The sequence below is a fragment of the Apus apus genome, chromosome 16, assembly GCF_020740795.1.
Source record: "Apus apus isolate bApuApu2 chromosome 16, bApuApu2.pri.cur, whole genome shotgun sequence".
Taxonomy (NCBI): Eukaryota; Metazoa; Chordata; class Aves; order Apodiformes; family Apodidae; genus Apus; species Apus apus.
Window position 1 is genome coordinate 2,357,073 of NC_067297.1, and position 27,655 is coordinate 2,384,727.

General features: G+C 39.4%; 1 protein-coding gene across 2 annotated transcripts in view; it reads left to right on the plus strand.

The window, feature by feature from the left end:
- The window catches only part of MED13L (mediator complex subunit 13L), a 189,665-nt gene that overhangs the window by 131,294 nt on the left and 30,716 nt on the right, over window positions 1-27,655 (plus strand). For both annotated transcript variants that reach the window (XM_051633794.1, XM_051633792.1), the window contains exons 5-16: window positions 4,589-4,734; window positions 6,058-6,252; window positions 6,624-6,815; window positions 11,342-11,504; window positions 12,330-12,434; window positions 16,020-16,748; window positions 18,016-18,238; window positions 19,092-19,197; window positions 19,499-19,623; window positions 21,033-21,132; window positions 23,490-23,710; window positions 26,849-27,054. In XM_051633794.1, the coding sequence (XP_051489754.1) occupies window positions 4,589-4,734; window positions 6,058-6,252; window positions 6,624-6,815; window positions 11,342-11,504; window positions 12,330-12,434; window positions 16,020-16,748; window positions 18,016-18,238; window positions 19,092-19,197; window positions 19,499-19,623; window positions 21,033-21,132; window positions 23,490-23,710; window positions 26,849-27,054 (2,511 nt within the window). The remainder of the gene's footprint in view (window positions 1-4,588; window positions 4,735-6,057; window positions 6,253-6,623; window positions 6,816-11,341; window positions 11,505-12,329; window positions 12,435-16,019; window positions 16,749-18,015; window positions 18,239-19,091; window positions 19,198-19,498; window positions 19,624-21,032; window positions 21,133-23,489; window positions 23,711-26,848; window positions 27,055-27,655) is intronic.

Consider the following 27,655-nt stretch of genomic DNA (forward strand, 5'->3'; position numbering starts at 1 on the left):
GTAGTTTAAATCTGATTTTTATATAAGTAAATTAAACATAATGTTATTTCCTTTTAAGTCATTTTTAGTAACGGAGGAATTTACCTTCATAAAGACTATGGGAGGTCCTAAGTGGTACATTGACATGGTGTGCAACTACATTTTTAGGCTTCTCAAAGGCTATTTAGGGTGATGAAGATCCCAGGAGAAACACTTGTCAGTTGTAGGTGATGAGGTGCCAAATTGAAGATCTAATTAATGTAAATACTTTTTGTTTGAAGATTTTTCCGTGTTATTTGGGGGGGAAATATACTTGTAATACTTAGGTGAAGGACACAGACCTTTTCTTTTACAAAACTTTATATGCCATTGCTGGTTTGGGGTTTTGGGACTTTCTCATGCCAATTTCCTTGGTCTTAAAAGGTGGGGATGTAAATACCAAGAACAGATTCAAAGTAAAATTAAGTGAAATGACACAAAGGGTTTCTCACTGTGTAGTTGAGGAGTGATTAATTCTTTGTTTTTCTTTCTATTTATAGAAGCCTTTTATTTAAACTATTGTTTTAATTATGGCACATAAGTCTCTGAGTGCATTCAATGGAAATAATCTTGAAAGTATATACTCAAGTGTTGTGCTGGCTCAGTGTAAGCATTTTTCAGACCTTGGCCTTAGTGCACCTATATTTGGAAAGAACATATTCTATATATATTCTATATATTCAATTTGGGTAGATTATATCCTGAGGCAGCCACTGGTCTTTTGTAAAGAAAGAAATGTTTTTGAAAAGGTACCTGTGAAAAGAAGACAGTAATTCCTGCATAGTGTGCTGAGAGTAGCATTACAGAATGACATTATTTTAAAATGTCTCTAGTTTTTATAAAAGAGGAGGAAAAGAATAGGTCTGCCTTAAGTTGGTGTTGAAATTTTTCTGATTAAAACCTGCTACTATTGTCTTTGGTGTCACTGTTTGTATGCTTGAAAAGACCCAGGGAAAGGGAGAAGCTAAACCCCTCAAACCCTATATGGTAGGTAGCTGAATTAATCCACCTGAAGTGTATTTCATGCAAAATTCATGGGTACATAGCCAAGCATTTTCACTTCATACTACACCTGAGGCACAAATAATTTGAAATACCCTGAACTGAGTCAGGTATCTGGAATGGAACTTCTAGGGAATATATGGCAAGTTGTACTCCCCTGGTAGGGATCAGGAATGTCCAGTGTCTGGCTCAGGATGGTCACCTTGCTTTCACACTTCCACCTAGAGACTTTGTCCCTTCTTCCTTCCCTCTGGGTAGCAGTGTAAGTTCAAAACTGTGATTCTGAAACTCGTTTTGTTTCTTGTGGAATTCATTAATATGTGCAAAGTAAATGTATAATTCCACTATTCAAAATTGGTAGTATTTTTGTTATTGTACTTGTTCTGGACGGGTGCAAATTGACAGTTCAAGGCATTCCAACAGACTTTGTAGAGTAAACAGTTTTCACATGCCTCTCTGGCGGTTTCTGGTATTTTGAATGTCAGGGGGATAAGATTTAGAAACCTGGAAAGATAGTAGTGTGGATTCTCAGATGCCTGTCAGCTTTGGTTTTGAACGAGGTTGAAATAAATTTAAATAATATTTTAAAAATCTGTCTCAATATGGTTCTGAATGTGTTTAGAAACTAGTCTGGTCTGCATTGTGTGTTTAGCTTTTTTTTTATGTTGCCTTTCTTAGCACAAAGAGAGGCAGGGCTGTTAAGAAAACTGGAGGTTGATAAAACACTGTTGGAACACCAGTGAGAACCTGCACCATTTGTGTATTTTAGAGCTTCAGTGTAAGTACAGAGGTCTTGATGTCTGCTGTAGAGCCATAGCTAAACGGGTATGAGAAGTAAAGCCTCAGTGCTCAGTCTGTTTCTGAAGGCTCCTTTCAGCTTGGTAAATTTTCTTCTGCTTGAATTTGATTTGGAGATCTGTCTCCCATTTGTAGTGAGAATGATTTCTGCAGATCGGTATTTGAGGAATTGTGTGAAATGTACTAAAGACAGGAATGTCAGGAGGCTGGGGTGTACATGCCTGAGTGGAATACATCACAGAGTGCACTGATGCTATTTTCTTGAAATAAAAGTCATATTTGTTACTAAAGTAAACATATTACTCAGAATCTGCCAGAAGCTAATTAGGAATGTAGGAAGTCCCCAAGCCTTGATTTTTTTTTTTTTTTATTATTATTTTTGGGCTTGAAAGCTGAGCTTATAGCAGTGGCTGTGGCACCAGAGGGAGCACAGAATTGATGGAGCTGTTTGTGCTCTTGGAAAAGCACTGCAAGGCTGCCCTAGGAGGAGGGCTGGGAAGGGGAGCAGATGGAAGCTCAGTCCTGGTCCCAGGCTCAGGTGCTGGGCAGAGGGTGTTGGTACCATGAGGGCTTGTTAACTCTGCTCTGAAAAAGAGGAATACTGGAGTGAATGTGATCAGTTGGTTCTCTTTCTATAGCTGAGCATGCTTTACTTTGTGCTAGAAATGCACCATCTTTCACTAATGAAGTATTTATTGCTGGTCATGGGTAGTAATATTCATTACTATTATTCCTTAATCTCTCATATTTGTGGAAAGTGAAATGGGCTAATACTGTCATTCATTGTGTACATTTTTAATCTGAGGCTGTTTAATAGTCTGAACTTAATGATTAATTTTGGTGTTAGGTGATTTTCAGTTGAAAAAGGTGGTGGCATGCATTCCCTTCCCTGCAAAAAGAAATGAATCCTTTGTCTTTTAAACTCTGATTTAGTCTGTTCCTTATTCTGACAGTGTTTATGGGTAGTTGTGAATGTTGCATAAGGCTGCACATGGTTTTTTCATGCCAGACCACTTTGCAAGAGACTTGAACGAGTCCCTGTCTGGTCCCAGGAAGCTTTTTTTTTTTTTTTTTTTTTTTCCTTCAGTTCTTCAGTACAAGCAAGACTTTTACATGCAAACACTGTAGGAAGCTTGCAGAATCAGAAGGATTTCTGTGTAATATCCTAAGGACAGGAGTTGAAAATTACTACTTTACAAATAGCTTTGCTCTCTGCTTTAGAGAGGCTGACCTGCTGCACACTGAACTCTTTGCAGAGATTATCCCTGCTTGGTCTTAGACCAGATTTCTCATCTTTTATTTTTTAAGACCTCTTTTAAATTAAGGGCTGTCATCCTATGTAAGGGAACTAATAGGTTTTGAGTAAATATTTGCTTTTATTTTTGGATTTCCTTTCTGTGCAAAAATCCATTCTTCTTTGTTGTTGTTTTTTTTTTTTTGGTGGTTTTTTTTTTTTGGCATTAATTGATTTCTTTTTCTTCTTAGGGCAAGATAGCTGGACAGAATTACATGGAATCTATAATCCATTTTGTCCCATGACCTGTCCCCTCCCATGTAAAGTGATGATACATTTACTTGTGCAACACTGATGATAGTGAAATTCCTTTCTCTTGTGAAAATAGAGATCTAGTGAAACCTTTTATTTCATGGAATTAAATGATTGCTAGAAATTACTTCTGAGTTGGTGATGATAGCACCAAGGAAGTCTAGCTGCTGTCTGTCATTTAAGTAGGCTTTTCTCTCCAGATTTTTCTTAGCTGACCATTTTCTTTGAGTTTTTTGTGGTATTATATGAGACTTGGAGAAGAGTCACTTGCAGTACAGGACAAAAAGTTGTTCTGTGTGGTATGTAGACTCATTCAGAGATTTAGTGAGATTAAAACAGCTTCCTATTCTGGACCATTGGTGCTTTTGTTTAAAAATAGCTGACAGGAGTAAGGCAGTTGGTTGGTTTAAATACTGAGATGAGATTGCTGTAGTTGCCTGTGTTATTTCTGTTTGGTGAAGGTAGTCAAGAGCTATCTTTAAAATACTGGTTACATTATGGCTGGCCTAGTGCCAAAGCCAACAGCTACAGAGCTTTGTGCAGCTATTGTATTCTACAGAAAAATTACTGCGTAATTACCACTTCAGCTCTGTAAATTTTTAGTTGATTAAAATGATGATAAAAAGCATGAAATGTGTTTTGTTTTCTTGTGGCTTTGCGGGAAGGAATATTTAAGCAAATAGCTATGATGGGAGGTCATTCTATGGGTAGAATAAAGTGGGAACATTTTAAATAGCATTCATTTCAACTGAAGTTTAATTGTCAGTGGCAAATTTATGGTTCACCTTAGACCATTGTCAACTTCTTGTATTATTCATGTGATTCTATTTTCTTTAATGGAGGCTCTCCTGAGGTGTTAGACAAACATCTTTCCTGTTCCTTTTTTGTTCCTTTTGAGCTAAAACTCATTGCAGTGTGAATTCTGAAGAATTTCTCAAGACCTTTATTTTTACTACTTGAATCCTGGTTTAAGTCCCATTTATTTCTAATGATCTTAATAATTGAAACAAGTAGGAAGACAAATCTTTGAGATAGTTGTCAACATAGTCAGATAGCTGACTTGTCATTCTCTTCCATGTCATTACCAGTCAGTCACTGAACCTGTATTCCACAGCCACAAGTCGCAAAACAGGAGAGGATATATTTGGCCTCTGAGGCTATAGAATCACTACCTCTAACAAGTTTACTAACATGCTAAGTCTGCTTCTTATTTGTCTCCTCCAGTGAACATTTGTCCTGTGCCTTCACATTCTTTCTCCACGGGGAAAGCAATGTGTGCACAAGTGTGGAGATTGCTCAACACCAGCCCATCTACCTGATCAATGAAGAGCATATCCATATGGCCCAGTCCTCCCCCTCACCCTTCCAAGGTAAGTGAGCTGCACTTGGAACTTTCTGTGTTGAACCTCACTCCTCTGTGGCAGGGACATTGCTCCTGAGGATGCTATCTTTAGAGGTGAACAAAGTAAGATTAAGTAACACTTCCAGTGGGTTACATTTCTATTCAAGAGGTTGTGGATGACAGGGAAAATGTGAAGACTTAAATGGTATGGGAATTTTCCACAGCTTTCTGTTAGTTAACGTTGTTTTTAAAGCTACCTGTGTATAGTAAGTAAAAGTTTAAACAAGAATTGTTGAGAAAGTGAGTGCACTGATTTGATTGTCTTACATGATGCCTGGGGGCAGTGGGCTCAAATCTGTGACTTCAATGCTACATGAATACAGATACTAACATTGTCTAATTTAGGAGTACTTTTCACTTATGGATTGTCAACTATTTTGTTTTTCAAGAAGAAAAAAATAGATCAGAAACAATGAAAATCATGATGTTTTGTGACTGTTCATTTGCCAGTGTAAGAATTACAGAATTAAGTTAACGGCTTACTAAATTCATGATGCAATTGTGCTGCAATGCTTTGTGTCAAAAAAATATGAAGAATATTTGAGTCATTGAGTTATAGTGTCTTTGCTACAGTCTGAAATTATAATTTCAAAGCAGTTAAAGCAGATCTTTATAAAATGAAATATACTGTAAAGAAACGCCCAGGGACTATAAAATGAGCATTTATAGGGACGTTAGTTTATAGTGACTTTATTGAAAAACATTTTGTTGCAAAATGTAAAGTTTTTGACAGAAGCTCAGACACTTAAATCATAGAAGGTTTTATTGAAGTGAACTAAATGCATTGCTCTCGAGTCAAATTTGAGTAAAAGCAAAATTAGGTCTGAGTGGAGATACCTGTTGTTGAGAAACTAGTTCTCCTGGTTTGTCATGGCTGTAGTCTTCTCTGTATGTTGTTACCTCTGTCCTTTTAAATGCTGACAAGTAATGTAAGTTCCTGGTGAAAACCCTGTTGTTGTGTCTGTCCTCTATTATCTCCATGTGTGATCAGTCTTTTGCCATAGCAAGGGGCTGCTTCAGCACTCTTAAGAGTAGTTAATTGTGGAAATTGTTAAACTAAACTGCAAAAACATGCACTTTTAGCTTGTAAGGATGGCTGTACAGGAAGCTACTGCAGTGTAAGACATCTTGAAATTCACCCCCTCACCTGACTTTGCAGTAGCTTTCCCCTGAAGACAGGTCCTTAAATCAGGTTGCCAAAGGATCAGTGACTCCAGCTGGGGAGGCAGAGCCTGCCTGCTGCTTGGTAGAAATACTCATACTGCAGGGACTGTTGTTTCTTCCTTTGCAGTTTTGGTGAGTCCTTATGGTTTAAATGGTACACTCACGGGCCAGTCATACAAGATGTCAGACCCAGCAACTCGTAAATTGATGGAGGAGTGGCAGTATTTTTACCCTATGGTGCTGAAGAAAAAAGAAGGGATGAAAGAGGAAGAAGAGTTGGGATATGACAACGATTTCCCTGTGGCAGTTGAAGTCATTGTTGGTAAGTTTCAGTATTCTGCCTGAAGGATTATTTTCCTCCACATGATTTAAAAAAGAAAATCTAATTAATCAGAAACAGCCTGTATAATTTTCCTATCTCCTCTTGTAGCTCTCTTGACACTGTAACATCTGACTAGTTATCTTGCCTCAAGCTTCTGTACTCCCTGTATCCCACATGCTATTATTCAGACTATCAAGCTCCTTGTTTCAGCTTTGTGGGGTAGATGTGTATTAGTATGTGAAATTCCTTAGTTCTTTGTATTTTGGGTAGTAAGTTTTGTCTAATTGACACTGAAACTGAGTTGGAAGTAGCTAGGACTGATGAATATTATCAGGTATCTTTAAGACTTCTGTTTTTCCATTTCTTTGTAGGTGGTGTAAGGATGGTATATCCTTCAGCCTTTGTTCTCATCTCCCAGAGTGACATCCCTGTGTCACAGAATGCTGCCAGTACTGGAGGCCATATAAATATGGGACAGCAGGGGCTTGGAAGCATGAAAGATCCTGCTAGTACCTGTGGGATGCCACTCACTCCACCCACTTCTCCAGAGCAGGCTGTTATGGGTAAGGAATAAACTCAGGAGACTTGGGTCTGTTTTGCATAGCTCATGATAAGAGAGAGTAAGGAAGAGAACAGTAGCAGATTAAAGACAGGCAATAGACTGAAAATTAGGAGAAGACTTTTTCTGTGGGTCTGAGGCAAGTTAAAACCAGAGCTTTAAACACCTCTGAAGGGGACACATCTTTAAACAAAACTTTGTGAATTCAGTTTAGCTCCATTTTCTGTAGCTGCATTATCTTAGTGCACCAGTGTGAGTTCCTGAGAGTCTAGGTTCTGACAGTGCTTTAGGCAGATTTTGCCAGTGTTTATGAAGTGTTTTCCTGTGTTGGGATGGGAGGAAGATCCTGATTCATAGTGGTTACAAGAGTACAGTGAACATACAGGAGTACGTAGCTCTTTTTGTAAAGAGCTAGAAATGCAGCACTTCACTAAGCATTTGTGTTAGTATAATAAAAAATTACAAATACTACTTACTGTTTCTACCTGACACAGTTGGGTTTTAATCAAGTGCTATTCACAAGAAATGCATAAGTCTCTAGACTTGATAATAAGGAGCTGGGCTTCCCAGCTGAGGTCTGCCATAGGCTTGCATCTTACCCAGATGGCAAATGGAGGGCTGCTTCATATTTGCAAGTGAGTCACGTATTTTTTCTGGATAGAGTATCCCCCTTTCAAGCATGTGGATCTATAGTAGTTCTAATCTGAGAAGCCATCCAGATGCTTAGTCTTTTGGGTAGTGGATCCTTAACATCTTGCTTCACTGAAAGTAATATATATATTCTGTTGCTTCTGAGGAATGAAAACAAGTATCTGTAACTTGTCCTCATTGGGAATAGAGACAAGACCTGAAGATGAATTGCTGTCAGTGTGGTTACGCTGTAAGAAATTTGAGACTGCAATTTGAAGTGAGAACTCAAGGATAGAAGAGTCAAATGTCTGTTTGAGTGACAGACAAAAAATCTGATACAGAAGAAAGTCAGTGATTTTTATTTATTTTCCCCCTTCCAAAAATATTTTGAAGACATCTTTACAAGTAATTTTTTTTTTTTTTCCTGTGTAGATTGTCTTCTGAATTTGCTCTTTACAGACTTGCAGTTACTAACAGAATCACAACATAGTTCAGGTTGGAAGGACCTCTGGAAATTGTCTTATCCAACCTCAAAGCAGAGTCAGGTAGAGCAGGTTGCCCAGAACGTTGCCTAGTCAGGTTGTGAGTATGTCTGAGGACAGTGACTCCACAGCTTCTCTGGGTGACCCATTGCAAGGCTGACCTTCTTCACAGTCAAAAGTTCTTTCTCATGTTTCAGTGGCACTGTCTCTATTTTACTTTATGCCCATCACTTCTTCCCTTTCAATGGATGCCACTGGTTAGATCCTCTCCCTGTCAAGGATTTGTATATGTTAATAACATTCCTTCCCCAGCTTTCTCAGCCTATCGTTGTAACCTTTATTAATATTTCACAAACACTGGCCTGTTTTGTGCTTTGCAAATTAACAGTAATTTTGAATTGAGTTCTCAGCTCACAGAAGGTTCTCTGACTTGAGTCACATTAGACAATCATTAGAGACTGCTCACCACTAGGCAACCTCTGCTTGAACTTGTCCTTTTTTCTTTGAACTTGGAGCAACAGAAGTGTTGACGACATGAAGCTCCTACAAGTTTCTGGGAGATTATGCAGCCAGATGGGAGTAAAGAATCCTTTTTATACCCTCATAGAGGTCTAAGGAGCTGCCAAGCTAGCTTAGCCTTTGTTAGGTAGCTCTCTCACATCAAGAGGATCAATCTTGATGCAGAGTCAAAGAAAAACTAATCATCACTGGCTTCATTGCCATGGAAGTACTTGTTTGCATTCACTTGTCCACGAACACTGTGTATGAAGACAATCAAAGTATGTAGTATTTCCTGCTAACAATACAGAATGTGAGATTTAAATCCACTTTTGAATACTGTTTTTCAAAGCAAAATAAAATGCGTTAGTAACTAAGATGGTTGACTCACAAGTAACAATCTCTGTGGAAGTATTGATGCATGTCATGCAGTTCAGAATCAGTACATGGGATACAAGAAGTGGATTAGGCTGATGAGTGATTCATGCCTTCAGTTCTGCCCATACTGGTGAAACTGTGGTTGTGGTGCCATGTCCAGTTTGAAACACTAAAAGCTGCGAACAAATTGGATGGAGTCCAGAAAAGTGCAGTGAAAATGACTGTAGATTTTGCAAACAGGACCTGCAGGAAAAGATGGAAAGAACTGAGGTTGTTTAGTCTAGAGAAGAGAAATTGTAAGGAGAGGTGGTGTAGCAGTATTCAGAGACATAAAAGGAGAAAAAGAATGATCTTTTCTCTGTAACCAATATGTAATGAACCTAAACTGGAGCAAAGCAAAACTAGGTTAAACATGAGGAAAAACTTTCTCTGAGGAAGGATAATCAAGTGTTAGAATAAATGGCCTGGAGGGGAGCTACAGAATTTCAGTTAGTGGAGAGATGGGTGGGTTGTTGAGGTTTTGGTTTGGTTTTGTTTTTTTTGGGGGGTGGGGAGTGAGCTTGATGATTTATTGATAAAGAGCAGATTAGTCAAATATGTTGGTCCAGCTTTCAACAGGGGCTGGACTAGATGGTCTCTTAAGGTCTCTTTCAGTCATGTTTTCTATGATTGCTTCTAAACTATGTAAGGACACAAATTGCCACTGGAAGTAGGGAATGGCATTTTTCACTTGTAGTAACAAGAGAGCACCATAGGATGGGGAAGTGACCTCTGGTGGGTGGCTGGTTGCATCCTCCAGTAGTTACACCATTATATGACATAGATATCTGTGTGTATTCCAGTATTTTGTTGGTGATTTCCATGGATAAAAATTTGTGTCAGTGTATGAGAAGAAGAATTTTTTGCTTGCTGCAAAGTTGTGTTCATGCTATGCCACGTATTGCTGTATTGTGTGGTACAAAACAATTACAGAATTTTGGAAACCAGTAGCTAATGCACTGAAATGTAACTTGAAAGCTCTGGTAGCTCCTTGGTTATCTTCTCATAGCTTCTCCCCTTCCCTTTCCTTCCTTTTTTTTCTTCCCTGACAGTTGTAACTGTCCTGCTATTAATGCATGTGATATTTATGTGTGCACATGATGTTTGTTTATATATCCACGTTCTTTCCTCCTCCCTGCCCCCCAAAGGAGGACAGATTTGCTAACTCTGAAGTTTAGATCTGTTTATCTTTGTATGCTGTCAAGCTCACGATGTTGTAGAACATTTGAAAGCCAGTGAAATAAATTGTTAAAGCCACAAACCTCAGTATATCTGGGGATTTATGGTTTTTACTGCCTCTTTTAAAGTTGGAGTTCTTGGCAAAAAGAGAATCAGGGAAGTTTTACCTGGAGGAAAAAAATAAATATTATAAGCATAAAGAATCAGATACTCAGCTTGCATACAAGTTTAGAAGTTGTATTTTGAAAGTCACCTCCTAGAAAACAGCAGAATTACCTTGATCAGTGATGTGTAGCAGTGAAACCTTTCAGTGTTTCATTCTTAAGGCTTCTTAAATTGCTGCAGGCAGAAGGACAAAGTGTTCCGTACGCTGATTTGACCTTGTTAAAATGCAGCATATCCTCACCTCCCACCCAGAGCACAGAGCAGTGTTTCTCAGTCGCCAGGCCAAGTGAGCCTAAAGCTCCCTCTGCTGTTGTAGCTGGTGTTTGGATATATGACTCTGGTGATCTCAGTTAATCAAAAACAAAAACGTATTTCATAGTAGAAAAAGAAACATCTGCTCTACAATAGCTGGTGAGGTTTCTGCATCACAGGCAGAAGGAAATGAAGTGCAGAATGTAAATTAGTTTTCAGATTATGAGCATGTTGAAGTAATACCTTTGTTATCTCTTCAATAATAATACGGTATTACTGAGAATCTCACATATTCTGTTAATACTGATGATCAAATGTTGAACAATTTCTCTAGCGGTATTAAGATTTTACCAAAGCAAGTTTTGATTCTGGTATTTTAATTCAAGCATATTAGAAAGCAATAGCATCACACTAATCCATTCATTTCCTCATTGAAGATGAAGAACTGATTCTTGCTTTGATACAGTATGTGTAAATTATTGGCTTTCTTAATAGGTGCTTTTGGAACCATCCCTATTACAATAAACTTAGTCTTGAAAGCAACTCACCAAAGACTGTATTAACTGAAGTTTGTCATCCAGGAAGAACTTTGCACTGTTTCTTAGTGATGTGGGGGCTGTATCTAAACTGAACTAAATTTAAGCAGCAGAGTCACATGAGGTGCAGCACTCGCATGACTGCATTGCACATCTACCTGCTGTAACCCAGTGTCATCTCTCTTACCCTGAAGGCAAGAGTTGCTTTGAAATATAGTTTAGTCTTTTGTAATGGTGCTTTGAGCATTTTCTAGGGAATGTGAACATCTGTGTAGTCAGCAGCCTCATAAGAGGGAAAGTCTTCTCAGGAAAACGTATCAAATGTGAGTATTAAGAGCGGCCATAACATTAATGCTTAATTTGTATTGCAGGAGAAAGTGGCTGCTCTCAGAGCAGTGTCAGCCATTCAGCTGTGCAGGAGGGGACAGTCAGTGTGCACAGTCCAAAGAAATCAGGCAAGATTACTCCAAAATTTCACAATCATATGGTTCACCGTGTCTGGAAGGAATGCATCCTCAACAGGTCACAGTCCAAGTAAGGCAGATGTCCTCACGGTTTTATTTTTCAATGTCTAATAATATATAGATACAATTACAGTACTTTTGCCTTAGATAATTGTATTCATCACAGAATTATTTTTTCCACTAATCAAAGCTAATGATGCAGAACAGCATTATCAAAGAAAATTGACTACTGTATTCAGTTGAAAACCCCTCATAATTAGCCTTGTATATGTAGTTGTGTGTCTTAATTATGACAGTCTTTGAGGTTACAAATCTACAATATGTGCATTCAGCTAGATGCCTTCAGATTTATTGATTGCAGTTGCTAGCTCCAGTTGTAGTTACTAGACTGAAAGTTGGGTGACAGAAGAAGGAACAATATATAACTGATGTTTACAACTCCAAGGCTAATATTTGTAAAGCATTACACGTGTTGGACTAAATTCCACTTGACAAGGGTACAGTAAATTCATGTTGTTAGTATCATGGGTCCTTATTACTGGAGATGTAAAATATATATTTTGGCATGGTGTGCCCTGAGATCTTAATTTTTCACTATTTCTGTGCAGCTTCTTCGTTAGATATGTCAGAAGAGTGTCTGGATTCAGTTTAAATTGCTTGCCTCTTGCTCCAACTCCAAACAGAGCTATCTGATACAGAGCTGGTACCATCCTCCCACATAAATAAAATGAAGCTTTAAGGAGTAGTAGAGGGAGCTGCTGTTAAATACAGAATTTCTGTTTCAAAGAAGGTTGTAATTTATTTGAGGGGAACGTATGTGAATTTATGCATATGCATTTTTTAAATTTTGTTTTTCGAAAGATGTTAACTGCTAAAATAATTTTATCTTCTTCAGGAGGAATCAAATTACAACTGCAAATTTGGAAGAGGAAGTTCCTAACAATACTGTTTCTTGGGATTTTGTGGATCCAGTCCAAAGAGTCAGTTGTTCTTGTTCCAGGTGAGCTTTGAAGAGAGTAAAGCATTTATCATATTGGAAGAGCCCTGTTTAATTCAGACAGAGGTAGACTTAGAAAAGGGAGCTATGCATTAGCTGAGAGAAGGGAAAATTCTACTATCAAAGCTGTGATCATCACTCTCATTGAGGTGATTAATATGCATCTCATATCATTGTCACTTGCAGTAGTCAACTTGAGTAGAAAAATCATCCTAGACTAGAGAATGAGGGCTAGAATCACTCAAACATTTCTCATTTGCAATTAACTCACCCTTCAGGCTTTTCAGAAGTGTGAGCTTTACAGTTTGGAGTAGAGAGACTCATAGAGAGGAGGGCAGAAGCTGCCCAAGTTACAGAGCATCCTGATGGAGGGATAATGCTGCTGTCCCTGTTCAAAGGAAGAGGAAGGATATCCCTAAGAATCACTGTACTCCATACACTTCTAGTCAGTCTGCCATCACTCATCAGACACCAAAAACCACTCCAGAGAATATAAAACCTTTGGAGCATGGTCATCTGCTGTCAACTGATCTAAAAGGAGTCACAGCTCACTTACACAAACGCTTGAAGAGTTTATTAAATTATCTGTCATCTTTGATGAATTCTTGAAGTTCCAGCACTACCCAGGAAAGGCAAACCAGCACCACCATTTCTGCTTAACATTCTTAAAACTATCAGAGAGATGTTACAGGGCTATAAAAAAGCAGCTTCCAGTGAAATGACTTTTACTGATTTTTTTAATTCCTGTGATCACCATCGACTTGTAAGAAGGGGAAAGATGTGCTTGTGACCTGAAGAAGTTATTCCTAAACTTTGATCAGATGTAGATGTCATTCATTTGATCTACCACACTGTGCTAATCCCTTTGGTATTTTTTTTCCTGCCTATCCCCCTTTCCTGTCCTCCCCCAGCTGCAAACAAGGTTCTTTGCCAAAATAATAGCCAGCAAAACAGCCAGTGATGGGACCAAACTGATTCTCTGCTTTCTGTCTGTTTGAGGCATAACTGGGTTTTATTTTTTATTTTCAGTGACGCAAACTCGAGAAAATACTGCTGTTAATAACAGTAAAATTAAATATTGTCTGACCAAATCCTTACATATCTTACCTGCCACAGCAGTCTTTGCAGAGCTTTCTGTGCAGATCTGACTGTACAGAGAAATTGAGGAATGGAGTGTTCTCATAATCTCTGCAGGGTTGGTGATTAGAAATGCCCATTGTCGAAACTGAATGAAGCAAGATTGTGTCCTTGTATCTCTTGTGTCTGACTTCTCATGAAGCTATTTCTTTGTGTGTTTAGAAGAGATAAAGGGGTGCAGAGGAGCTGTGCATCATACAGAGGACAGAGTGTTCCACATGGAGACTCTGCTGTATCCTAAGGGAGAGTGCTCAACTTCTACAGCCTTGCTCTTTACCCCTGATCATTTATTGCTTGTATGAATATACACAAGAATGTGGAACACATACATGTTTTGTCAGGTTGCCAGGTGTTTCTTATGGAAAACTGAGGTCCAGCCTTGCCTGGAAAGCATAGGGAATCAAAGTGGACAATGGAAACCTGAATCTGTTGAAAGGTTCAGCTTCATTTGCATTTTCACAGTGTATCTTAACACCCCCAGTGATAACTACATCATGGTGAAGTTAGTAAACACTGCAACTGGGAAATGAAAACATTATCCTTAAAATGAAGGCAGTACCTGATTTCAGTCAGCAATGAAAAATGTCTGTATAGCCACAGAGACTGTCATTTAGATATTGTTTTAATCATTACTGTGCCCATTCTATATATTATATAAATGAGACTATAAATGTCAAGATAGGATCTTAAATATGGAGTCTTAAAGAATTGTCTGCTCCTCAGCATCAAATTAAATCTTCTATGGATCCAAGTTATTGTGTTGAAGAGCAGAATGTCTGAAATAATTTTCTGTGGTCAGTTAAAACAGTGAATGATGGAGAATTAGGTCAATGAAATGTTACAAGAACACGCTTAAGGCAAGTCTTCAGTTACTGGGGCATTAGCTCCACGTTCTGGGTGATTGCAGCTAAAGACCATCTGCTGCAACAGAGAATTTGCAACATGTCCTGATAACAGCAAAGCCCACAAAGAAAGCCAGGACAATACCACATGACATGGATGGTTAAAGGAAAAAGATGCAGCAAGTACCAGAAGGTGTGTTTGTACCATTTGACAGCTGCTGTGTGCTGCAAAGCTGGAGTGTTTGCACAGCTAAGTCATAAAAGGAGAATTGGTTTTCTTTTTTCTAGTAGTCCACTTGCTATAATGTAGTTTGTGAGTAAAAAACATAATATTTGCTTTTAAGTGTTTTGGTCTTGTCCTCAATTCTCTTATTCCATCCCTATTTTTGTTTATAAATGATTTGTTTTGAACTGGCATTTCACTTTGAACAGGCATTTCACTTTGAACAGGTCTAAATATTAAGCACAACATACCTTTTAATTGATGCTTAGCTAAAAAAAACCAAACAAGTAAACAAAAAACCCCGAACAACCAACAAAGGCCAATAAAAATGTGGGCAGAGTTTGATGTCCCTGTTGTAACATCCTTGGGGACCTTCAGGTATGTGATGAAAAACCTGTTTAGCAGAACCAGAAATACTGACACTCACTCCTGTGCTTCCCAGGCTCAAAGATGCAAACTGAAAAAAAAAAATTAAAATATGAAACCAATCACAAGTTTGGATGTTACTGCACTTTTTGTTTTGAATATTTTCAAATATTCATGCTTTTTTTGTTGGTGGTTTATTCTGGTTTGGTCTTGATCTTAACTGGGATCACAGAACTGTCAGGGTTGGAGGGACGTCTAGAGATCACCTGCTCCAACTCCCCCCTAGAGCAGGATTGCCCAGAGCACATCCCACAGGGCTGCAGCCAGGAGGGCTTGGAATGTCTCCAGAGAAGGGGACTCCACAACCCCCCTGGGCAGCCTGTCCCAGGGCTCTGTCACCCTCACAGGAAAGAAGTATCTCCTCATCTTTCAGTGGCACTTCCCATCTTCCAGCTTGTGCCTGTTTCCCCTCGTCCTGTCACTGGGAACCACTGAACAGAGTCTGGCTCCATCCTCCCTGCACCCACCCTTTGGACACTTACAGAAACATCCTGCCATACATTGCATCTGTGAACAGCGCTGAATTCCAGTCTGCATCCCTTGCAGCAGATGCTCAGGAGTGTGCAGGAGCACTGGTGTGGTTCCTCAGCTGTCGTTTTATTTCAGGACTCTGTCTTTAGGGTAATGAAAACAACATGAGCTTCCATTTTTTTGCTCTTCTACCTTCCGCTTGAGCGGTACTCATCTTTTATAAACATTAAGTCTTTTCTTTGAATGCTGTTTTCTGGAGACTGTCATTTTCCATGTTGCATGTCAGAGGAACTGCAGCCGAGGTGGCTGGAATGACCTGGTCCAGCTCCTGCGACCGTTGCAGAATCTGTTAAAAGCTCAGGAATAGACAGAATGTTTCTCGATGCTTTTCTTTGGGTTTTGTGTTGTGTTTTTTTTTTCCCTTCCATTAGATCAGATAACTGGATAGACCCTGACCCTGCAGTGACTTGTTTCTGCCTCTGCTTTCAGGCACAAGGTTTTCAAGCAGCGCTGTGCTGCTGGCTCCAGCCGCCCCCCATCCATCAGCCAGCCGGGGTTCAGCGTGGGGACATCGTCCTCCTCGTCCCTGCCACCTCCTGCCTCTTCAAAGCACAAAACCACAGAGAGACAGGAAAAAGGAGAGAAACTGCAAAAAAGGCCTATGATGCCATTTCACCATCGGCCCTCTGTGACTGAAGAGCTATGCATGGAGCAGGACACGTCAGGGCAGAAACTGGGATTAGCAGGAATGGAACCCTCCTTAGAAGTCCCTAATTCCAGAAAATATGAGAAGCCTCTATCTATACCTGCTAGAAATCCAAGCAAGCAAATAAATATGAATCCTATGGATTCACCCCGTTCCCCCACTTCCCCTCTGCCTCCCACACTTAGTCCCCAGCCAAGAGGTCAGGAAGCAGAGAACCTGGACCCACCTTCCGTACCTGTAAACCCAGCACTCTATGGCAGTGGGCTGGAGCTTCAGCCCTTGCCCAGCTTAGATGATAGGGCAGTCCTTGTTGGACAGAGGTTACCTCTGATGGCAGAGGTCAGTGAGACAGCGTTGTACTGTGGGATCATGCAGAACAATGAGTCTCTAGATGTGTGGAGGAGCTATAGTGTCCCATCAAGTGATGACCCAGAGTTCAGGCCGCCAGACCTTCCCTGTGAGAGATACGATGCCAAGATGGAGATGAGCTCAGACAGCACTGCACTGAAAAGGTGAGAGTGCACTTCCATTCAGGTGGGGGCTTGATTTAATTATAAGCATGACCAAATTGTTTTCAGTTGAAACTGAAACAAGTCAAAGGCTTCACTGTGACATCAGAGTTGATGTGTGCTGCAGAGAACGTTGAATGCTTCAATAGAAATGTGCTATTTTAGTATACCTACTTTTTTTTATATCTGGCTTTCTGTTGGACATTGTAAGAACTGATAAATCTTTTTGCAACCCATATCACAGTAATTTGAGTAAATGTGAGAGTTTTATTAAACTTACCCCTTTTAATAGTTTAACAAACAAATTGTTTAGTTATGCAAACTTCCAGCTACATAAATGCTTGGTTTTTAGTGCAGCAGTGTTTATGGCACTGTAGAAGCACTTCAGTGTGGTTTGTCCAATTGTGTGGGCTTAAAATTGCAGTGTACTCTGCTTCCTGTGAGTAGTAGCTGATACTGTATTATGGAATAATACTGCTTCTTTGTAAACTCACTGTCAGATCTTTGAAACTGATGGAAGCTTTACTGTTTGCTGCAGCCTCTTGAGGTTTGAAAACCCTGATAGACTGAGGCCCCTCTGGTCTGTACACAGAAAAGAGCAAATGCTTATCTCCTGTTAATGTTCCTTTAGAAAAAATACAGTTAACATACAGTGTCTTCTTCAGAGAAGAACATGAACTACCTGATCTTGAAGGAATTTTTAGCTGTCTCTTATTTTTTTAAACATGGATTTTTCTTATATCCAAAGATATTTATTTGTTCATTCATTTATTTATAACTTTAGCATTTATGTATAGCTTTAGCATAGCAATTAATTTGAATTAATTTTCTGTTGGCCTAAAAACTATTTTGCATTGTGACAATGAATAGAAAAGATGTACCAAAGAGAGGAGTTAATGAAAATGTATAAACTAAAATTAATTGAGGACGAATTTTTTAGTTCTGACAACACTGATTTTGTTAATTATGATGGTGTTTGCTAGGCTGAAAAGGTTGGGGACTTCAGAGTGTTTTGATATATATAGTGACAAGATTAATTCTTTGTTAATTGTTCCAAAGTAGAAGTTCTTCATACATAAATTGTTTAATACTAAAGGTAGGCAAATGCATCCTTTATTTGAGGACAAAAACTAATTTCTGCTAGATCAAGGAGGATGGAGTGAGACATGGGTTGTATTTGTGTGTGACAGCTGTTATTTTTCTTTGCTTTAAAAGGTGTGTTTGTTATGTTTCATGATGGCTTTGTTTGCTTTCTTATCTTTACTTTCAGGCTCTTGGCACAACCTAATAAACGGTTTAAAATTTTGGAAGAGCAGAAACCAGTGCAGACACTGAACTATCTTGACCCCTTGCCCCTATTACAACAGCCAGGAGAAGGCTTGGGAGACACTAGTGATCCTTACACTTTTGAGGATGGTGATATAAAGTACAGCTTCACTGGCAGTAAGAAATGCAGACTTGGGGCTGAGAAGGATCCTTTGAAAAAGAACAAGGTAACATGTCTTTAACATTCTCATTGGACTTTCAGAACTGTAGCTCATTATTAGCTCTGCATCTCTCAGAAGACACAAAACTGTTCCACAGACCATAATCAGAGAGATTCTGTATTTCTTCCCTGCACCAAATCACAGAAAACCCCTTCATTTCACTCTGGTGCTTTTGAACAAGCATCTGCTGGCATCCCTCTGAACCTGTTGATGTATGAAAACACTGCTGCTGCAAGGAGTACTTCCTGTTTATCTATATTCAGCTTAACCAGCAGCAGGTTCCAGATTTAAGCTAAGAAATAAAATATTTTGAGCCTTACATTCACTTGTAGAGATGAAAACATTTGCTGGGCTTCCCCCCCACACACGCCTTGCTTAAGCTTGACATGTTACCTCACTGCAAAGCTCAGATCTCTCAGCCCAAGTTTATTTTTCTTCCCTTGGGCAAAATTAGTGTAGCTGAGAGGATTTGTGGCAGGGTTGCTCTATTGGTTTGAACATTTCCTTTGGGATGTTCTTCTGTATGTGAAGGAAAACAGTTTGTTCACCATTCCTTGGTCATCACCTGCCCTGTGTGCATGATACTTCTTATATATCTTACCCAGTATGGAGCTCTTTCAGTGTCTGGCTCCTCATTTACTCTTGGGGTGGCCACCAGGCTTAAGATTCTAGATGTGTTTACTGGAGGATTTGAGGTGGCAGTTTATCTGTCCTGGCTGTTAACTGATATGTGTGGAATCCTTTTTTCCTTCTCAAAGCATTGAATCCAGAGCCCTGAGTTTGGCTTGACAGAGGAAAACAGTTGTTCTTACATAGTGTAAATTCATATCCATTAATAACTCTTGAATTGTTTATATAGCCAGAAGATGGAATTGGTACCAAGGAAATCCCCACAACGGGTCATTCTACACCAGTTCCTGATGGAAAAGATGCCATGTCTATTTTCAGTTCTGCTCCTAAGACTGGTGAGTAGAGACAAAAATACTCAAAGCTGTGCAGTAAAAGCTGAAAGGAGGAATCACAGACTGAACATTTTGCTGCAACATGAGAGCTGTAGAGATCCTGGGATGGACAAAACTTGACTCTTCTTGTTCTTTTTATATTACACCATGTCCTTTGGTGCTGGCTTAAAACTTGGCTGCAAGGCTTTTTCTAGGCCACATCTTAGAAAAGGGGCCTTGGTGATTCTTGCTTGTCCCCTGCTTCAAGTGAGAAATTAAAAAAAAAGGCAGTTCTGTGTTTAATTTTGTGTTTCCTTTTTGGCAGATACTCGGCAAGACAGCGCTGCGGGCCGGGCAGGCTCCGGGAGCCTCACCCAGGTGACAGATCTGGCTCCATCGCTCCATGATCTAGATAATATCTTTGATAATTCAGATGAAGATGAGCTTGGTGTAAGTCTTTGTAGGACTGGGTTTGGCAGACTTGAACTTTGGCCAAAAACCTAAAGGAGGGTGGTGGAATCCTAGGCGGGAGAGATTATCCCAAAGAGGAGGGAGAGGAGATAGGGAGGTAGGCAGGCTTGGATTTGAACTCAGAAAAATTGCTAGAAAAGAGAAATTCTTTCAGGAATCCAAGAGAGAAGTAATCACTGTGTATAATTCAGGTGTATAAGGAAGTCACTCATGTAACATCAGAGTGTGTGTTGTCTGGCAGTTTTTCAGCCAGGAGGGGAGCCTGTATACAGCCAACGTGCTGACACAGTCATTGCATAGGCAGGCTCTAGGAATACTTCCACAGGTAAATCAAGTGGTTGCTTTTTAAATGCAGTACATCCAGGTTTATGTCCTTAGCTTTTTGCCTCTATTTTGTGACTTTTGGAGAGTTATGGAAACGATCCTAGTTTCATTAACTGGTGATTTAGTTTTTTATCTTGGCTGAGAAGCTGCCCAAAGAAATATCAGTTCAACCTTCCTGAATTTCAGTAATTCACTGAAGCAGGTTTCTTTCTATTCCTACAAGCAGTTTTATTTCAGTGCAAAGAGGAATAATTGCTGAATATTAGAAAACCAAAAGGAAAAGCAGAGTTAGATCAGTTTCCAGGAAAAACAAGCAAGACACATGGAAAGGCAAAGACTTGATTAATGACTATATTTAAGATTAATATAGCCATAATGATAGAGAAGGTGATTTTTAAACTTTCTGATAGTAGATAAGAGAGTTGAAAAATCTAATGTCTGGTTCTCGGCAGTACTTTTCAAGTACACTGATATTTTTACTGCTTCTCCCTCTCCTGTGAGTCCACACAGACCGCACTTAAGATGTCACAGTTAATATGCAAATCAACTAGAGAAGTGTGAAAATAAAAAAAGACCTTTTACTGTGGAGTTGGCCTGGACAGACCTGATGTTCCTCCTGTCTTAATACTTGCATGTGTCAAGCTGTCCCGTGGCAGTCAGCTTATGGCATTCCTGCTCTCTCTGTGGTTTTCTCTTTATTATTTTAGAGTAGCCCAAACGTGGAAGCAAACAGCAAAACATTAATTCCAAGCTCAGTGTTTGTGAGAATGTTTTCAATATAATTTGCATGTATATAGATAGATATGTAGATATGTAGATATGTATGTATCTGTACGTTGGGAGGGGTGTACAGACAGGGGAGCACTTCAGAGACTTTTAGTGTTGGAAGAGAGGAAAAAGAAATCCAGACTCCCTGGGGGGATAATGAGAGAGCAGAAAAGTGCCCCTTTTTTTTTTTTTTCTTCCTTGTGAAAGCTCATTCAGAGTTTTCAGAATTTTATTAGCTTATGAATGTTAATGTTCTGTGTATTTTTTCATCTGGTATGTGATTACTTTGCTTTTAGGCTGTGTCACCAGCTCTTCGGTCATCAAAGATGCCCACGGTGGGATCTGAGGAGCGCCCTGTGGGGAAGGATGGTAGAACAGCAGTACCTTACCCACCAAGTAAGTAGCAGCAACTGGTGACTGCTTTGTTGACAGCCAAAAACCTCCTTATGGCTACCATGCTGCCTTCTAGCCAGGAGCCTTATAATGTCACTTTCTCAGGACTAAGAGGTAGTGTGCTTATTTGGTTCCATTATTACCAGATGCCAGTATTAAAAGAGGATAAGCAGATTTTAATAAAAACAGTGGGTGATAATACAGACATATTTTTTTTAATCTGCCTGCTGAGATTTGAATTGTTCTTTTGACATGATTGTCTTAGATTGGAAGTATGGGAAGGTTCTGTTACAAATCTTCATTTAGAAGAAGGAAACAGCCTCAGGTTGTAATAGGAGGTTTAGATTAGATGTTAGGAACAATTTATTCCCTGAAAGGGTTGTCAGGCCCTGGCCCAGGCTGCCCAGGGCAGTGGTGGGTGCCCATCCCTGGAGGGGTTTCAAAGCCACGTGGATGTGGTGCTGAGGGACATGGGTTAGTGGTGGCCTTGGCAATCTTAGGTTCATGGTTGGACTTAATGATCTTAAAGGTCCTTTCCAACCTAAATGATTCTATGGTTCTATTTAAATAGGAGGCATTTCTCTTGAGATGAAAAAGTGTCTTTGTGCGTATGAGAGAAGAAAGGTGAGAATTTTTGGTGTAATACTAACCAGTTGTATTATGAATTAAAAATTACTTAGTGGTGAGCAGGAAGAATGTTTGATTTTTCTGGCCACTATAGGCAGAAATCAAATCTCTCTGCAAGTCATTCTTTAATGCCTTCTCATTAACTTTAGCTGGTAATGAGAACAAATTGAGGAGAAGGAAAAAAACAGTTGGAAGGAGATGAGTCAGAGTTTTATGGAGCCATAAAAGCTGGGCTGATTTACTCAAATGTGGAAGTCTGAAGTATACAGAGATTGAATTTTGACAGGTTTAGTTGATCCATAGCTTTTTAAAATATGCAAAGCTTTTTCAAGCATGACACACATGAAAATGAATAATGATGGTTAGCCTGTTGCTGTAGGGTCGAGGGATCTTTTGTAATTAAACTTTTTTATGAATCTGCACTGCAGAAATCTTGAGTGTGTGAAAATGAAATACTGTGGGGCTGTACAAAGGAAGTTCAATAGTTACACCCCGGTTCTGGTTTGTAGCTGTTCCCTTCACACCCGCTGTCGAGGCATAACAATATCTGCAGGGGACCAAACTGACTGGTGCATCACAATAAAGCCCTTCTGACCACATTTCATTTTAACCTTCCTTCCTGTCCCCCTTTCTCCAGTTTCTAAAGCACACTTCTCTTTGCTGAAAAACAGAGACAGTGACCAACCCAGCTGGCAACCTGAAGATTATATTTCATGTTAGCATTGGGTGGAAAATAGTTTTTTTCCATTCTATTGAACCTGTTTTCAACATGAATTTATCCAGTATCAGGACAAGACTAAGGTCTTCTAAATTTTTAATTCAAAGACTGAGCAAGGGAATTAAAAAAAAAAGATGAGTGGGAATAATCATAATAATAATTCATAGCCTATTATTTACTGTTCTATGTTGTGAAAGCCTTTGGGTTCAGCTTTGACTATTACCAGCAGAAATCCATTTTGAGAGGACTTCATCTGTTGGAATTGGAATGAAAAAGAGTGTAGCTGGGGAGAAGATACAAGACTATTCTGATTTTGTTTGATTGCATTACATTTCATTCATCATTTCTGTTGGGGTGTCCTGTTTGTTTTGCTGAAAGAAGAAAACTATAGGAAGGCTGATTACATTCTGTTCATTTACTGAGAAGTAATTTAGGGATTTTCCTGGCTTAATGTCTTGTGATGCACCATTATGATTTTTGGCTTTCTCTGACACTTGTCATGTTTGGATGCCTGGCAGTCTGTGTTTGTGTTAGCAACACTAGCCTGTCTGCTCTTCAGGAGCTGTGTCACTGTGGACCCAGTGAGACTACAATAACTCTACATCTATGGAAAAATGCAGCTCAGTGCACACTAACTCCAAAAGCCTCCTGTTTTAGGGCTCAGCATCAGCTCTAAAAATGAGAAAAAAACCCACTCTGTATCCCCATAGTAACAGCTGCTGAGGTGAACTTTGCATTAATGTCAGTCTCTTCTACTCTGAAATATTTGTTGTTAAAACTGTACATAGAATTTGTGTACCTACCAGTTTATTCTTTCTGCTGAACAATAAGCTTTTAAAGTATCACTAAGAATTTTTGGAGGTTATCCCTAGCTTTCCATCTAGATTTATACTGGTGTCAGAACTGCAGTAATCTTTGCTAGGTTTTAACTGATGAAATAGATCTTCAGTTTTATTGAATTTCCTTCAGAATTTGTATTTCAATGATTAACAGTGCATTATTTCATCCTATTTAGCTGTGGCAGATCTCCAAAGGATGTTCCCAACACCACCCTCTTTAGAACAACACCCTGCCTTCTCCCCAGTAATGAGTTATAAAGATGGAATAAGTTCAGAGACTGTGACTGCCTTGGGAATGATGGAAAGTCCCATGGTCAACATGGTTCCAACACAGCTTGCTGAGTTTAAAATGGAGGTGGAAGATGGATTAGGTAGCCCTAAACCAGAAGAAATTAAGGTAACAAGCCAGAGATGTGGTCTTTTTATCATCTTGTCTGTGTATGTTCTAATTTTTATAAACAAGTCACACCTACTGTGTGTAGCAGACCTACTGTATCAGATGTGAACAGGATCTGTGTAAAGTACATACCAGTCTTTAGTTGGGAAAAAAAAGTCCTTCTCTGGTAAAAGAGCTTTTAAATTGTTTCCCTGACGTTACCTAGAGGTGTTTTTCTTCTCGTAATTTTATATTTGTAATGTTTTTGAGTATTCTCAGGAAACAAACAGTATTGTATGTGAAATGAGCCCTATGCCTAACTGAAAGAATGTACAGATTTGAAAAAACATACTTGTGACTAAGTAGCTGTTAAATTATTGATTTGTTCAGATACTTTTTCTGTAGCACCTTTTATGTATAGCCCCTCCTTGCTGCCAGTCCCTGGGGATGCAGCTAGGATAAAATCATGCATGTAGAAGGGCTGCCTTTTTCTCTCTGAAATGTTGCCTTTTTTGGTTAGGGTTGAAAATCTGTGAGAAAGCCCAGGGGTTGAACTTGCTCTGTTTCTTCTTCAGCTGATGTTACTTCACAAGTTTTAAGGCCAGATGGGACCATTCTTATCTGACTTTCTGTATAACACAGGTCAGGTAATGTCACATAGTTACTCCTCTATTGAGTCCTATAGTGTATCTGAGTAAAGAACTATTTTGAAATGGGGACTCTGCTGCTGGGTACTAGTACTCGCCTCCCAGACTCTACATATCCAGATGTATCCATTTTTCCATAGCATCACATAAGAGGACTTAACATATGCACTTAAGAGCACATTGATTTGTATTTCATTGTTCCATCTTCAGCACAGGTGAAGAGGTAGGATAAAATCATTTTGCCTGCTTGTGTGTATTCTTCATTACTTAACTTTTTGAGCCAATTTTTCCCACTTTTGTCAAAGCTACTGTTCCCATATTTCCATGCCTATAGCCCCAGGGTTTTTTTTTCTTTAACAATGCACATTTTCTTGTTATGCAGCAAGCTCATTTGTACACAGGTGATAAAAAGAGAGTTAGGCACTAGGACACTGTCTTTCTGGTAGTCCCCAACCCTTGATATTATAGCTCAGTTCTTCTCCTTCAGGCTCACCCTACCCCTAATCTGCCACAGCCAGTTCTTCTACTTCAGCAGCCATTTCTTTCCCCAGCACCACCTCCTTCCCTCTCATTTTGTGCTGCTGTGAATGTTGGAATTAACCAAAGGTTTATTTTCAAGCATCTGCACTGCTGGGAGAACTGTACATGGCAGGACAGAGCACTTGCAGTTGCATGGACAAGAAGTGGCTATATATCAGTATGGGAATACTGATATATAATTTTTCCTTAGGATAAATAGTTTAGTCATCTCTGGATTAGCAATTTTTCCTGCATGGCAGTACTGGTGTGTCTTAGGCAGACTGAAGGTAAAGCCCAGGCAAACCTTGGGGTGACTTCCTCCACAAGAGCACTGTTTTGTTCCTGGGAGAGGAGGAAGTCCCTGTCCCTGGAGGGAATTCAGGCAGGTTGGTGCATTTCAGGGTTTATGTCTCCAGAGTAGGATCAAGTATGTGGAGCAGACCCAAGAGTTCCAGCTCACAGGGCTGAACATGAAGTTGACACCCGTGAGGGGCTGAGCTGGTAGAGAGTTTTACACACAATTCTGTTGAGAAGGAGACTCTGGGAAAGTGTCAGGGAATTGGTTATCAGAGCTCCCCTGGTGAGGATATTTAACCACTGGGCATATGTAGCTGGGCATATATAGCAAGAGTGCTTGGTTATTGCAAGATCTCTTCTTCCTTCCACCCCAATTTCCTGACTTGAAGGTGTGATGAGAAAAGGCATCTTCTTTGCAGGTTTTGCTGAAGAACAGTTGTCCATTTGCCCTTTATAGTTCGTGTATCCACCAATTTTCATACCACCGTAGAAGTTTGAAATGAATTTTTTATAAGGTTTTTAAGAACTTACCTTGCCACATACCTTGCTGGTTGTTTTCTTCTGTTTCTTCAGTAAAGTATTTGCATAAGATGAGGATAATCCGGGTCTGGAAAGAAAATCTGTACTGGAATTGGTTAAGATGGAAGGTTTTGAGTGGGAACAGATTGTAGGGTGTCATTGATACTGAAGCTAGTTTGATCTCCCTCACAACCATTTTAGGAGTATTAAAATACATATTTTAATTCTGCCTGATAACATTTCCAACAGCACAGTTTACTTGCTTTTAAATGTGTCACACCTGCTCATGTTACACCAGTGGGGGAAACAAGCACCTAAACCCATTGCTAATCATTCTGAGAACATGGAAGTAGATTCCTTGTGCTGCAGCTGAAGATAGTAATCCACACATTTCTCATCTCTCAATGCTTGTCAAGGTGCAAGGGAAAAATTGCAAAGATCTAATAAGTTGTTAAATACTGAAATGCTAAAAAAGACTACTGTTACTATTTTAATAATGATTTTTACTTTGCAGTAGTGCCTTAAAAGGACTAGCTCTTTTCTTCTGAAATAAACTTGGAATAGCTCTAGAAATTCTGGCTGAAGTTCTTCCCATCGTTCTCTGCAAACAAATCTGACAGTCTGTGAGAAGTCCAGTTTGACTGGACTTCATTTATAGTGATATTTAATATTATGTTTACTAGATTGATTATGTATTTCTATTTAATATTTTGAATGTATAAAGTGTCCTCTGTGGGTGATATTAATCCCCAGCGTGAGGGTTGTTGAGAGAGGCTGACTGCAGGCACCCAAGATTTTGTAGTGACTGCCTCTCTACAGTAGCAGTTTAATAGTCTTGCAAGGATGAATCTTAAGTGCCTAAATTAGGTGCTTAAAGTTAGGTAGTATGAAAATTTCATAGTACAATAGTCACTTTTCAGACATAGGTTATCTTAAATGAGTCTAATCTGGTTGTTAAATCTGCTGACAGTAAAGCTGTGTAACAGCTCCGTGTATCAAGGAGCCTCAGCTGAGTTTCCTTGAATGTTTTGTAGAATGAGTAAATATACTTAACTTTGGAAAAAATTAAGTTGTAGAGGGTTCAAAGAGTGCCATAGGTTTTAAATGAAAATAAATATCTAACTATAAGGAGCAACCTTACCATGTTGTTGCAAACGATGTCGTTTGGATGTTGCAGGATTTTTCGTACGTGCACAAAGTTCCATCATTTCAACCTTTCGTGGGCTCCTCCATGTTTGCTCCACTGAAGATACTGCCAAGCCAGTGCCTCCTACCTCTGAAGATACCAGATGCCTGCATTTTCAGGCCTTCTTGGGCTGTTCCTCCTAAAATTGAACAACTTCCTTTGCCGCCTGCAGCCACTTTCATTAGAGATGGTTACAAGTAAGTTACAGTCTTGTAGGAAATCAGTTTGTCATGCCCATACCTAAGATGGCTTATGAACTAAAATGTTTGCATATATTAACAGTGCTTTTACCACACACCAGAACCATATAATAACCTGCAAATATATTTTTAAACCTTTTCAGTTTGCTGTTGTCTGAGATAAAAAAAACTTTCTCATAGTAGGAACATTTGAATTAATAACAGGTTTTACAAATGGGTGGTTTTACAGTGTGTCCACTGCATTACTAAAAGAACAGGAACATGTAACACTTGAATTAATTGCAATTACTGACACAGGAAAATATTGTCATTCAACGTGACCCAGAAGTGTTAAGGAAGAAAATTGGTGCAGTTAACCTCTCCTGTCTCTCTGCTCCCACTGCAGTGTGCAGTTCTCTAGCCTGCAGGTAGGCTCTCCTCCTGTTGGTGCCCCTGTGTTCACCTTGGGCTTCAGTCTGATGATATTGTCCTGAAACACCAGTTTGCCTTCTGAGGACTCTTCAGATGCTGTGTAGGCCTGTGGCAGCTCTCTGCTCCACCTCCTCATGTTAGCTCCTCTGAGTCCTTGTGATTTAACCTGAATGGGTCACAGCTGGAG